The sequence below is a fragment of the Staurois parvus genome, unplaced genomic scaffold (assembly GCF_062004578.1).
Source record: "Staurois parvus isolate SC_StPar_1 unplaced genomic scaffold, SC_StPar_1.0 ptg000086l, whole genome shotgun sequence".
NCBI lineage: Eukaryota > Metazoa > Chordata > Amphibia > Anura > Ranidae > Staurois > Staurois parvus.
The window spans coordinates 1,296,538-1,311,315 of NW_028317882.1; the positions used below are offsets into that span (position 1 = coordinate 1,296,538).

Sequence of the window (14,778 nt, forward strand, 5' to 3'; positions counted from 1 at the left end):
GCTGGGGCTTATTAATGTGTGAACTGGCACCACTGCTGGGGCTTATCATTTAACCTGGCCCCAATCCTGGGGGTTATTAATGCTGAAATTGGAACCAATGCTGATGGTTATTAACGTGTAAACTGGCACCACTGCTGGGGGTTATTTATACATAAACTGGTACTAATGGTGGGTGTTTTATTGCTGAAACTTTTACCAAAGCTGGGGACCACAGTTTGCCATTTTCCCCATGGGCACCAGATGACCTCTTCTTGTTCCAGGACAGGGCAGTAATCTAGTACCCAGGAGGAAGATGCCAAACTGGAGTTGTAGGCACTCAGGCAGATTTGAAGGAAGGTGTGTGGAGGGGATGAAGTGGTTAATATAGATGCCAGAATGAGGCCATCATGATGACTCGGAGGTTCTCCCAGGTCAGGGAGGTCCTGTCTCCTTAGGATGGCTCCTCCAGCTCCTACTCAGTGTGACTAAGCAGAGTCTCCCTCCTCCCTCCCCTCGCTGACATCCAGCACATGGACTTCCGCGTTATGGCATTTAAAGTCCTGAGCCGAGGCCTCCGTACAGCACTTCTCCTCCACCTCCCGTCCCCGGGGAGCAGGCACCTGATCCGGCCACTGCACACCGCCACATGTCACCCTGAGCGGACATCATCATCACTCCCATCCTTCACAGCACTCCTGTCATCCAGACACCGCAGCGATCTCTACCCGGGGGCCTGGCACCGATCACACCTCTGCAGGACGATCACCATGTCCCATGCCGTGTCCTCCGATGTCCGCGACACTGCGGGGGTGTGCGGGAGTCACCCGAAGAGGCGGCCACACTGCTCGTTTGACTATCTGGTGATCGGAGGAGGCTCGGGAGGACTGGCCAGTGCCCGGAGGGCGGCAGAGCTGGGGGCCAGAGCGGCCGTGGTGGAGAGCAACAAACTGGGGGGCACCTGTGTGAGTATGGGGACCCTGGGCACAGCACCTCCAATGGTGTCATGGACAGGGGTTAGAGGGCACATTCTACACCTCTGTACACAGGAAGATGAGGGGGATTCATGGCCATGACAACCAATCGGCTTGCTCACTTAAAGGCACAATAACATAGAAAAGAGCGAGTGGTCCATGGAGTCTGCCTGGTTTTTGTTGTTTTTTTTTAGTTTTTTCAACTTTTTTTTAGGGGGGAGTGTTTTCCTATCCAACTCTAATATGTGGAACAGGTCAGTTTTTTTTTTTCTTTCAACCCGCTAGTTGAAAGAAATAATATTGACTTTTCTATGACCAGCCTAATGCCGGCCATAGACGGTTTGAAAATCGGCCGATTTTTCGGCCGATTTTCGCACTGTTAGTGGGTTAATTGGTCAGCTGGTTTTCGGGTTTTTTGCACTTTTGGATTATCGGTTATGTTGGAAAATTCATGGAAAACGACCGATTTTCGCGGCAATGATGGCCAAATTGTACGATTGTTTTAACGAAAAAATATATGCGCATAAGCCGTGACCTGGAGTTTTGGCTGTTATATGGGGTGAACTTTATAACTTGGTCGGCTGATTTTTGTAACCGTTGGTGGTAACGTCGGCTTATCGAACGACCGATTTTTTTTTTTTTTTTTTTTTTTTGTTTATCGTTCGAAAAAACACGTGGTTTTTGACCCATCTATGGCCTGCATAAGGCTGGCCATACACTATACAATATTCTTACAGATTTCTGTCCAATTTCTGCCCAATTTTCTTTAGATTTACCTTCCACTATGTAGTGCAAGGGCCTGCCTAATTGGATACAATTGAAAGTGTTGTTGAAGTTTGACCTCATATTATATGGTTTTTGGTAAACCTAAAGCAAAAATCTCAGGAAAATTGTATAATGTATGGGCAGACAAAGACTGGCCATACATTATACAATTTTCTTTGGAAAATTGCTTTAGACCTACCAAAAACCATATAATAGGAGGTCAAACCTGAACAACACTTTCAATTATATCCAATTAGGCAGGCCCTTGTACTACATAGTTTAAGATAAATCTAAAGGAAATTAAACAGAAAATTGTATAGTGTATGGCCATCCTTATGCAGGCCATAGACTGTTTGAAAATCAACTGATTTTTTTTTTTGTCCGAAAAACGAAACCGCGTTCGTTCTGTAATCCGATGTTGCCACCAATTATTTCGAAAATCGGTAGTTTTTCATGAATTTTCCAGCATGACCAATAAACAAAATGAGGAGGAACCATGAACATCGGTCGATGCCATTGCCCCACTAACAGTGCGAAAAATGGCTGATTATTCTTTCGGAGGAAAAATCGGCCGATTTTCAAACCGTCTATGGCCTGCATTAGTCTAGGGCAGTGATGGCGAACCTTTTTGAGCCCGAGTGCCCAAAACTGCAACACAAACCAACTTTTTTATTTCAAAGTGCCAACACTGCAATTAACCACTTGCCTACCTGGACGCACTGACAGACGGCATTGATCGGTGGCACTGCTGGGCATCATTGATGGGTGGCACTGATGGGCAGCACTGATGGGCGACACTGCTGGGCACTGACAGGTGGCACTGCTGGGCAGCGCTGACAGGCGACACTGCTGGGCACTGATGGGTGACACTGCTGGGCACTGATGGATGACACTGCTGGACACTGCTGGGCAGCACTGACGGGCGGCACTGCTGGGCAGCACTGACGGGCGGCACTGCTGGGCAGCACTGACGGGCGGCACTGCTGGGCAGCACTGACGGGCGGCACTGCTGGGCAGCACTGACGGGCGGCACTGCTGGGCAGCACTGACGGGCGACACTGCTGGGCACTGATGGGCGACACTGCTGGGCACTGATGGATGGCACTGATGGGCATCATTGATGGGTGGCACTGATGGGCAGCACTGATGGGCGATACTGCTGGGCAGCACTGACAGGTGGCACTGCTGGGCAGCACTGACAGGCGACACTGCTGGGCACTGATGGATGGCAATGCTGGGCATCATTGATGGGTGGCACTGATGGGCAGCACTGATGGGCGATACTGCTGGGCAGCACTGACAGGCGACACTGCTGGGCACTGATGGATGGCAATGCTGGGCATCATTGATGGGTGGCACTGATGGGCGACACTGCTGGGCACTGACAGGCGACACTGCTGGGCACTGATGGATGACACTGCAAGCAGTTAATCTCACCTCTGGCAGCGTCGGTGTGGCTTCCAGCCCAGCAGCTCATTCCCATTCATGCTGAACACGTTGCCCCTGGCCCCGGAGCAGTGTGGGAGCCTCTTCCTCTCTTCCGCGCCCATCCCCGGCTACATCACCCCTGGTGCCAGAGCCGCATTGGAGCCGTTTCCTCTCGTCCACGCCCACCCTGGCCCCAGAGACATGTGGGAAATGTAGTTTGATGGGGGTCCAGTGTGGACGAGATCTGGATGGCCGGTCCATGCGCGCTCATCATCTTCTTCCTGGCGTGCCCACTGAGATGGCTCTGCGTGCCAGCTCTGGCACGCGTGCCATAGGTTCGCCATCACTGGTCTAGGGGTAGAGGTCTGTAAGCTGCGATTGACTCTTGTCACACTCCAGTCTCCTAAATGTACAATACAGGGTTCATGTCCCTGTATTGTATGTAATGATGTCCAGGCTCGTTTCAAAGCCTGGATCTTCAGGTGGAGGAAAGCATTGGAGCCAGCTGGAACCAGGTAAAAGAAACAGTCTCCCCTGAAATCTAAAGACATAAAACACAATTAAAGCTTGGCCATAGACAGTTCGAATCTCGGCGGCTTCAGCAGCAGCCTTACAGCTTTCAGAGTTTGTAAAAGATCCCCCTGAACCATATATTTTCTGAAAGCACATGACCAGTAGAATAAAAAGAAGGCACTACTGATTTTTAAGACCCTGCAATAGTTCCACAGATGTTTATCAGAACAATATTTTTGCTAAATATACACTAAATCTTTATTAGCAGATACAAAAACAGCAAAATATACAAATCTATAGATCTATCCTTGTCCCAGGCATGTTTGAAGCTATTTACTGTTGGCTGGCTCACTACCACTGCTGGAAGTTTATTCCAAGCATCAACTACTCTTTCAGTAAAATAGTACTTTCTGAGATTTGTTTTGAACTTTCATCCAGTTAGTTTAAGGTCATGTCCCCGTGTTCTTGATTTTGGTTTTCTATTGACGATCCTGCCCTCCTGAACCTCATTCACCCCCTTGATGTATTTAAAGGTTTCAATCATGTCTCCCCTTTCCCTTCTTTCTTCCAGTCTGTATGTGTTAGGTTCCTAAAATCTCTCCTGATGTTTTATCCCCCAGGCATTTCACCATTTTTGTTACCCGTCTCTGGACTCGTTCTATCTTATCAATATATTTTTGTAAGTGAGGTCTCCAGAACTGGACACAGTATTCTAAATGAGGTTTAACTAAAGATCTATATAGGGGAATCAGGACCTCCTTTCTCTTGCTGGTGACCCCTCTAGAGATATAAAGATTTATATAGGGGAAACAGGACCTCCTTTCTCCTGCTGGTGACCCCTCTAGAGATATAAAGATCAATATAGGGGAATCAGGACATCCTTTCTCCTGCTGGTGACCCCTCTAGAGATATAAAAATCTATATAGGAGAATCAGGACCTCCTTCCTCCTGCTGGTGACCCCTTTAGGGATATAAAGATCTATATAGGAGAATCAGGACCTCCTTCCTCCTGCTGGTGACCCCTTTAGGGATATAAAGATCTATATAGGGGAATCAGGACCTCCTTTCTCCTGCTGGTGACCCCTCTGGAGATATAAAAATCTATATAGGGGAATCAGGACCTCCTTTCTCCTGCTGGTGACCCCTCTGGAGATATAAAGATCTATATAGGGGAATCAGGACCTCCTTCCTCCTGCTGGTGACCCCTCTGGAGATATAAAGATCTATATAGGGCAGGGGTGTCCAAACTTTTTTCAAAGAGGGCCAGATTGGATGAAGTGAACATGGTGGAGGGCCGAACATTTTTCCAAACATTCTTTGAACCATTACAATTAAATGCAAATAAATTATTTTATGCCAAGTTACCGTATTTTTCGCCGTATAAGACGCACCTGACTATAAGACGCACCTAGGTTTTAGAGGCAGAAAACAGGAAAAAAAAAATTCTGAACTAATGGACTGCAGACACAGTACAGGAGATGACCAGAGACTGCGGACAGCACAGGGATGACCAGAGACTGCGGACAGCACAGGGATGACCAGAGACTGCGGACAGCACAGGGATGACCAGAGACTGCGGACAGCACAGGGATGACCAGAGACTGCGGACAGCACAGGGATGACCAGAGACTGCGGACAGCACAGGGATGACCAGAGACTGCGGACAGCACAGGGGATGACCAGAGACTGCGGACAGCACAGGGATGACCAGAGACTGCGGACAGCACAGGGATGACCAGAGACTGCGGACAGCACAGGGATGACCAGAGACTGCGGACAGCACAGGGATGACCAGAGACTGCGGACAGCACAGGGATGACCATGGACTGCGGACAGTACAGATGACTGCTGACCTTTGGGGAGGTGGGGAGCGGGTACCTGAATTTGACAGATACCCGCTCCCACTTCCGCAGTTGTTCTTTGATCTTACCTGTTCCTCGATCCAGCCGCGCGCTGTCTTCCCGGCTTCTGTAATGGCGCTCGGCATGACAGCCGGGTGCCCAGTGCGCATGAGCGAGAAGCACTTGCGCTTTGTGATTGGTCCGGCGGCTTCTGGGATCTGTCATGTGTCCCAGGTACCGCCTTTCCATTCACAAAAAGCACCGCTTCTTGCGCATGCGCACTTGGCACCCGGCTGTCATGCCCAGCGCCCACACTACAGAAGCCGGGAAGACAGCGCGCCGCTGGATAGAGGAACAGGTAAGGTCCCGCTGCAGAGCTGAGCGGCCGGCCCGGTATTCTGACACGGCCGCGGTGGAAATACCGGACCGGCCGCTCCATATTCGCTCCATAAGACACACTGACATGGAGGGCCGTATTAAACCGACCCTCGGGCCGTAAATGGCCCGCGGGCCGGACTTTGGACATGCCTGATATAGGGGAATCAGGACCTCCTTCCTCCTGCTGGTGATCCCTCTACTGATATAAAGATCTATATAGGAGAATCAGGACCTCCTTCCTCCTGCTGGTGACCCCTTTAGGGATATAAAGATCTATATAGGAGAATCAGGACCTCCTTCCTCCTGCTGGTGACCCCTTTAGGGATATAAAGATCTATATAGGGGAATCAGGACCTCCTTTCTCCTGCTGGTGACCCCTCTGGAGATATAAAGATCTATATAGGGGAATCAGGACCTCCTTCCTCCTGCTGGTGACCCCTCTAGAGATATAAAGATCTATATAGGGGAATCAGGACCTCCTTCCTCCTGCTGGTGACCCCTCTGGAGATATAAAGATCTATATAGGGGAATCAGGACCTCCTTCCTCCTGCTGGTGACCCCTCTGGAGATATAAAGATCTATATAGGGAAATCAGGACCTCCTTCCTCTTGCTGGTGACCCCTCTGGAGATATAAAGATCTATATAGGGGAATCAGGACCTCCTTCCTCTTGCTGGTGACCCCTCTGGAGATATAAAGATCTATATAGGTGAATCAGGACCTCCTTTCTTCTGCTGGTGACCCCTCTGGAGATATAAAGATCTATATAGGGGAATCAGGACCTCCTTCCTCTTGCTGGTGACCCCTACAGTGATATAAATGTCTATATAGGGGAATCAGGATCTTCTTCCTCCTGCTGGTGACCCCTTTACTGATGCATCTTAGAATTCTATGCGCTGTTAGAGGGTGACTACATTCATTCTCCCTGTATGTAGGAACGTAGCTATCCTCACTTGTTTGTGCTTGAGATGGACTATGGATTATGAACTATGGACTATGGGATTTGTAGTGTGCATAGAGCAGAGCACATGGCAGGATAACAACTAACATACACTGCTTTTTCCAAACAGAGAGCAGAGAGGATCAGGAGCTCAGGAAGCAGGCGCAGATCTAGAGGGGTGCTGGGGTCAGCTACCCCCCCCCCCTTCCCATCCAGATTTCAGTTCCACCTCCCAGGTCTCTATGGGGGATATTCACTAAAACTGGAGAAGGCAGAATCTGGTGCAGCTCTGCATAGAAGCTAATCAGCTTCCAGATTTTATTGTCAAAGCTTAACCACTTCAGTACAGGGCACTTTCACCCCCTTTCTGCCCAGGCCAATTTTTAGCTTTCAGAGCTGTCGCACTTTGAGCCCTGGTTAACAATAATGCGGTGCGACACATTGCATGCGATGTCTGTGTGGTGCAGTTTGAGCCATATATTTTGCATGGTTCAAATCTCATTGCATCCGCACCAAAAAGGTGCAGGACCCTTTTTTTCCCCGCACCTGATTCGCATCACGTGTGCTCACACCCATGCGATGCAAATTCTGGTAATCACACTGCGCTTTGCCATCTGTTTCGGGGTGTTGTTGATTTAACATTGACACCCGTACCAGGTCGCATGGATGGTGTGTTATTGCAGTGCAGGAAACGCACAGGATTCACTGCGTTCCTCACACCGCATTAGTGTGACCAGGGCTGAATGACATTTGTGCAGTCATACAACACTACCCATATGAAATTTATATCAGTTTTTTTCAGGCAAAAAGGTGGTATATTTTGGTGGTATTTAGTCATCACTTTTTTTTTTTTTGCTAAACACACAAAAAAAGACCAAACATTTTGCAAAAAAAAAAAAGTTTTTCTTAGTTTGTGTTATAACACTTTGCAGTTAAGTCATTTTTCTTCTTCACTGATGTGCGCTGATGAGGCTGCACTGATGGGCACTGATGAACCCGCACTGATGAGGTGGCAGTGATGAGGCTGCACTGATGGGCACTGTTGAGTTGGCAGTGATGGACACTGATAAGCTGCACTAATGGGCACCGGTGGGGCTGCACTGATAATCAGGTCACTTAGGATCAGTGCCCTGATTATCAGTGCAAACAAAGTACTGACAGTCTTGGCGTGTATCAACTGTTGTTTCTTCACATACGTGGGGGATATTTACTAAAGCTGGTTCACTCAGAACCTCGTGCAACTGTGCATGGTAGCCAATCAGCTTCTAACCTCAGCTTGTTCAGTTAAGCTTTATCAATAAAACCTGGAAGCTGATTGGTTTCCATGCAGAAGTGTACTAGATTCTGAGTGAACCAGCTTTAGTAAATAATACTCAGTGCTTGAGGAAAAGACTGCCGATGACCGGCAAGCCTATTTACATGTGATCAGCTGTGATTGGACACAGCTGATCACATGGTAAATGGCCATTCTGATTGGCCCTTTACCATGATCTGTGATCAACTGTGTCCAAAGGACACAGTGGTCACAGAGTGACTGATGCGCACCCCAAGGGGCATACAGGGGCGAGGTTTTGGGAGGACATCCATGGACTCCCTCCCAGAGCAAAAGAGCCAAGCTGTAGCCATCTTTCGGCTGTAGATCAATAGTAAAGTATTTAACTGAAGAACTTGAAGTTAGAAGCTGATTGGCTACCATGCACAGCTGCACCAGAGTACACCAGTTTTAGTAAATCCCCCCCCCCAAGATTGCATTCACTGATCCAATAACCAATGTGATGGAGCAATTGATGTAATGGGGCACTCTAATGGACATTTGATGTAAGGGGGCATTCTGATGGGGACATTTAATGTGAGGGGGCACTCTGATCAGGACATTTGATGTAAGGGGGCAATCTGATGGGAATATTTATTGTAGGGAAGCACTCTGATCAGGACATTTGATGTAAGGGGACATTTAATGTGATGAGACACTCAGATGGGGGCATTGAATGTAAGGAGAAGTCTGATCAGGACATTTGATGTAAGGAGACATTTTTATGGGGAAATTTAATGTAAGGGGGCACTCTGATGGGGATATTGAATGTAAGGGGGACTCTGATCAGGACATGTCATGTAAGGGGGCATTCTGACGTGGACATTCAATGTAAGGGGACCTCGGATCAGGACATTTTATGTAAGGGGACATTCTGATGGGGATATTTGATGTAAAAAGGAAACTCCAATGGGGGCAGTTGATGGAAGGGGGTACTTATTGTATAGTCGGCTGTCTGCTGGGGACAGTTGTAAGGGGGCAGTCTGATGGGGACACCTGAAGTAAGGGGGCACTCTGATGGGGACACCTGAAGTAAGGGGGCACTCTGATGGGGACACCTGAAGTAAGGGGGCACTCTGATGGGGACACCTGAGGTACGGGGGCACTCTGATGAGGACAGCTGATGTAAGGGGGCACTCTGATGGGGACAGCTGATGTAAGGGGGCACTCTGACGGGGACAGCTGATGTAAGGGGGCACTCTGACGGGGACATCTTATGTAAGGGGGCACTCTGATGGGGACATCTTATGTAAAAGGGATACGCCAATGAGGGCAGTTGATGTAAGGAGTACTCCTATGTGGACAGTTGATGTAAGGGTGCATTCGGATGAGCAGAACGGAGGTAAGGGGGCACTCTGATGGGAACAGTTGATGTAAGGGGGCACTCTGATTAAGATAATTGATGTAAGGGGACAGTCTGATTAGGACAGTTGATGTAAGGGGGGACCCTGATAAAGACACTTCATATAAAGGGGCACAGGTTCTGTTATATACCTAATAACCAGCCTAATACATACTGCTGTCCCTTGTTCACTTTTGCACTACCAACCACTACTTCCAGGTCACTAATGTTCTGGAGGACATTAGTAGGGAAGAGCTCAGGTGTGTTTGGATACTAGTCCAAATCCACCTACACTTTAATACACACAGCTATGTGCCAGGGATTTCGTGAACTTCTTATGGTTGGTAGTCCACAGTGACAGCTTCCTGGCAGGATAACTTATGCAGGTTGAGGCTAGTCTCTGAACACACCTGAACAGACAAATCCGGTAAGTAATGATTTCATGAAATATAGATTACAGGGCCATTAAGTAGTAGATCAATTTTGGAGACTAAGGATACAATTATATGTCTTTGCTGTTCCTTCTAAAAATGTCTATCTCTGTGTTTACATTTGAAAGTGTCCCACAGGTACGCTGAAACCCTCCCCATTCCATATGTTCCCCAGTGCTACCAGGACCTATGAAGTCCTGTAGGAGTCACCTCTATGTTTGTGCTCCTTCTCTGTACTACGACTGTATGTGCAGAGTTAAATCCGCACATCTCTTCCTCCACAGCAGTGATGGACAGTGGTTCTGTGCCCCTCTCGCACTTCTGGTGTGTGCAGTTCTCTGTATGTGGCACGTACAGTTGTAGTACAGAACAGGAGCATGCATGTAAAGGGGACTCATATGGGATTTCAAAATTTAGCAGCATGGGGGCTTTTAGAACGGGGAATGTCAGTGCTTCCGGGGGAAATATTCAAAAGTCAGGAAGAAAAAACGGTAAATACTTGCAACTTATTTTAATATTATCTACTTTATGAAAAAATAGACTTTAATGCCCCTCTAACTCTAATGGAGGATATAAGCTGATTGGTTGCTATGCACAGAATCTTCAGTATTAGTAAGTTTCCCTCACAGAGTCACCAGCACTCCAAATAAACGTGTTTTACATAACTATCATAAAGACAACATCACAAAAGTCATAAGAAACCAATGTTTCAGGACATTGCAGGGTCCCTCCATCATGTGACCCGTCACTATGTCACCCTGAAAGGCCTTGAAACTTCAGTTTCTTATGACTTACAGTATCTCACAGAAGTGAGTACACCCCTTACATTTTTGTAAATATTTTATTCTATCTTTTCATGTGACAACACTGAAGAAATGACACTTTGTTACAATATAAAGTAGTGAGTGTACAGCTTGTATAACCGTGTAAATTTGCTGTCCCCTCAAAATAACACATAGCCATTAATGTCTAAACATCTGGCAACAAAAGTGAGTACACCCCTAAGTGAAAATGTCAAAATTGGGCCCAATTACCCATTTTCCCTCCCCGGTGTCATGAAACTCCTTAGTGTTACAAGGTCTCAGGTGTGAATGGGGAGCAGGTGTTTAACACACACACATTTGGTGTTATCACTCTCACTCTCTCATACTGGTCACTGGAAGTTCAACATGGCACCTCATGGCAAAGAACTCTCTGAGGATCTGAAAAAAAGAATTGTTGCTCTACATAAAGATGGGCTAGGCTATAAGAAGATTGCAAAGACCCTGAAACTGAGCTGCAGCACGGTAGCCAAGAGCAAACAGCGATCTAACAGGAACGGTTCCACTCAGAACAGGCCTTTCCATGATCGACCAAAGACGTTGAGTGCACGTGCTCAGCGTCATATCCAGAGGTTGTCTTTGGGAAATAGACGTGTGAGTGCTGCCAGCATCGCTGCAGAGGTTGAAGAAGTGGGGGGGGGGGGGTCAGCCTGTCAGTGCTCAGACCATACACCGCACACTGCATCAGATTGGTCTACATGGCTGTTGTCCCAGAAGGAAGCCTCTTCTAATGATGATGCACAAGAGAGCCTGCAAACAGTTTGCTGAAGACAAGCAGACTAAGGACATGGATTACTGGAACCATGTCCTGTGGTCTGATGAGACCAAGATAAACTGATTTGGTTCAGATGGTGTCAAGCGTGTGTGGCGGCAACCAGGTGAGGAATACAAAGACAACTGTGTCTTGCCTACAGTCAAGCATGGTGGTGGGAGTGTCATGGTCTGGGGCTGCATGAGTGCTGCCGGCACTGGGGAGCTACAGATCATCAAGGGAACCATGAGTGCCAACCTGTACTGTGACATACTGAAGCAGAGCATGATGCCCTCCCTTCGGAGACTAAGCCACAGGGCAGTATTCCAATATAATGACCCCAAACACACCTCCAATGCGACCACTGCCTTGCTAAAGAAGCTGAGGGTAAAGGTGATGGACTGGCCAAGCATTTCCCCAGACCTAAACCCTATTGAGCATCTGTGGGGCATCCTCAAATGGAAGGTAGAGGAGCGCAAGGTCTCTAACATCCACCAGCTCTGTGATGTCGTCACGGAGGAGTGGAAGAGGACTCCAGTGGCAACCTGTGAAGCACTGGTGAACTCCATGCCCAAGAGGGTTAAGGCAGTGCTAGATAATAATGGTGGCCACACAAAATATTGACACTTTGGGCCCAATTTGGACATTTTCACTTAGGGGTGTACTCACTTGTGTTGCCAGCAGTTTAGACATTAATGGCTCTGTTATGAGTTATTTTGAGGGGACAGCAAATTTACACTGTTATACAAGCTGTACACTCACTACTTTACATTGTAGCAAAGTTATTTCTTCAGTGATGTCACATGAAAAGATAGAATAAAATATTTACACAAGTGTGAGGGGTGGACTCACTTCTGTGAGATACTGTATGTGATGTTGTCTTCAAAATAGTATGTGAAATGTGCTCATTTGGCGTGTCGGAGACCTTTTAGCACAGCACCAGCCATAGCAATTACTTGGAGCACCCACCAATTATATAAAGGCACATTTCCGCCAGCCACACACCAAAACACTCCATTTTAGTGAGTGGCTGGTGTCCCCTTTGTAGTAGCAGTGACAAGCAGTGCCTTGTGGTTAAGGGCACAATTATACGGGTGCTCAACCCAAAATGTGTTTACTTTTCTATCCTAGCCCTGAGCTGCGTGCTCCCATGTGCATGAGCCCTTAAGATGGCCATACTTTAGCAGAATTTTGTTTGATCATTCGATAGGGCCACGTGGACACTTCCTGTGCAGCGAAGAAGACTTGGGCATCACATCTTAGATTGTAAGCTCCAAGGAGCAGGGCCCTCCTATCCCTCTTGTATTGAACTGTATTGTTGCTGTATTGTCTCCCTTTATATTGTAAAGCACTGAGCAAACTGTTGGTGCTATATAAATCCTGTATAATAATAATAATAATCACATGACGGTAGATTTTGGTGAGTATTTAAAACACCCCGTCAATTAGTTAGGGGGGCGGTGGGAAGTGCCCAGAATTCATTTTTATACATGCATTAAAAAATGTTTGTGTTGACAAGTAACATACAGTTTATGACATACTGTACATCATTTCACTTCTTAAGGCTCATGCAAACACCTGTATCCGGCCATTTAAAGCAAATTCGGGCATGTTTCCCATCCGGGAGCCCACTGGTGCTGTGTTTAGCTGCCTGTAGATGCCAGTGACTGTATATGGCTATACACATGTATACGCAAGTACTTGTATAAACATGCACATGCTTACTGCTGTACTACTATGGATGCAATTTTTACATCCAGAGTAGTACACACATATACATTTTTATGCAAACTTACAATGTAAAGCCATATGCACAAACCTCTAAAAACACTGTTTTCTGCAAAAATTGAAATGGACTAATGTGTTATGCATTGGCAAACACTAAGGACCCTGTTTATTAAATAAATTGCTGTCAAAATGTCTCAGCATTTGTGCAAAAGTCATGAATAATAGAGTAATGTTTGTAATATGTGTGAAATGTCAGTTACTTGTAGTCACCTTTCGCAGGGCGAATGTTACATTCCCAAACATTTGACCCTAAGGGAAAAATAGTCTTAAAGTGGTACTAAACTCACAACAGTAAAATCAGTCTGTATATGCAGTAAAACATGCTTGGTATACTCACTGTGGAACCTAGGGGGTTAATCCTCTGCATTGTGTAAAAGGGATGTTTGATCTTGACTTCTCTGATCCTCCCCTTCTTCCAATGTCTCCCTCTTATCTCCTGATAAGACATATCATGTGGAGTCAGTCTGCACATGCTGAATTTAATGTGTATTAGCAATAGCAGAGAGGCTTTTTTTTTTTTTTTTCTTGGGAGAGTACATGTGATCAGCACTGTCCAGACAGAGGTCAGGGGTTCTGCATCCTCCTAGAGAAAAATCCTACAAGCTTTAACCAGTGCTCCGCTGAACACTGATAGAAGTCACAAGACGGCTCTAACTGCTGATGAGAAAAGGTATTTAGCAGTTTATATTTACTAAAATAATTGCACTTCCATGTTCTGTGTACCGTTGGAGACCAGATAGAGTGAATGCAGGGTCCTGGGTTTAGTAACACTTCTAGGAAATGTTGAACATAAAATTAAAAAAACATTTGACCAATGGAGAAGAGGGGGCTCGGAACTGCTCTGTTGAAAACTATTGCACAGAGCAGGTAAGTATAAATCTGTTTTTTATTTTAGGGGGAAAAAAGAAGGTTTACAACTTCTTTAAGTTATTACAAAGTGAAATATTTATTTAACTGGTTGGTAACATGGTTTTGTTTTAAACATGGCTAACTTTCAATTTTGCCTTTTTATTTTATTTTAGGTCAATGTTGGTTGTGTTCCGAAAAAGGTAAACCTACTGTATATATTTTCACATAATTGTATGTATTCTTTCATACACAGGGCCATTGCTGTCTCATGCAAGTTCAGGCCAGAAAGATAGCTAGGCCTTTAATCATTTCAGACCAACAAGATAGCCAGGCCCCTTTTAATTTCAGGTCAGCAAGATATCTAGGTCCCTTATGAATTCAGACCAGAAAGATGGCTTGGCCCCTTTTAAATTCAGGCCAGCAAGATAGCTTGGTCCCTTTCAAATTCTGGTCAGCAAGATAGCTAGGTCCCTTTCAGATTCTGGTCAGCAAGATAGCTAGATCCCTTTTGAATTCAGGCCAGCAGGATAGCTAGGTTCCTTATAAATTCAGGCCAGCAGGATAGCTAGGTTTCTTATGAATTCAGGCCAGCAAGATAGCCAGGCTCCTATTAATTCAGGCCAGCAAAAAAGCCAGGTCCCTTATTAATTCAGGCCAGCAAGATAGCTAG

The 14,778-nt window shown here is 46.5% G+C and overlaps 1 protein-coding gene across 1 annotated transcript in view; it reads left to right on the plus strand.

The window, feature by feature from the left end:
• Positions 1–465: 465 nt before the first annotated feature.
• GSR (glutathione-disulfide reductase) overlaps positions 466–14,778 on the plus strand; it is a 53,391-nt gene continuing 39,078 nt past the window's right edge. Inside the window, exons 1-2 of the mRNA XM_089669975.1 lie at positions 466–941; positions 14,282–14,308. Of these exons, the coding sequence (XP_089526101.1) occupies positions 510–941; positions 14,282–14,308 (459 nt within the window). The 5' untranslated portion in view covers positions 466–509. The remainder of the gene's footprint in view (positions 942–14,281; positions 14,309–14,778) is intronic.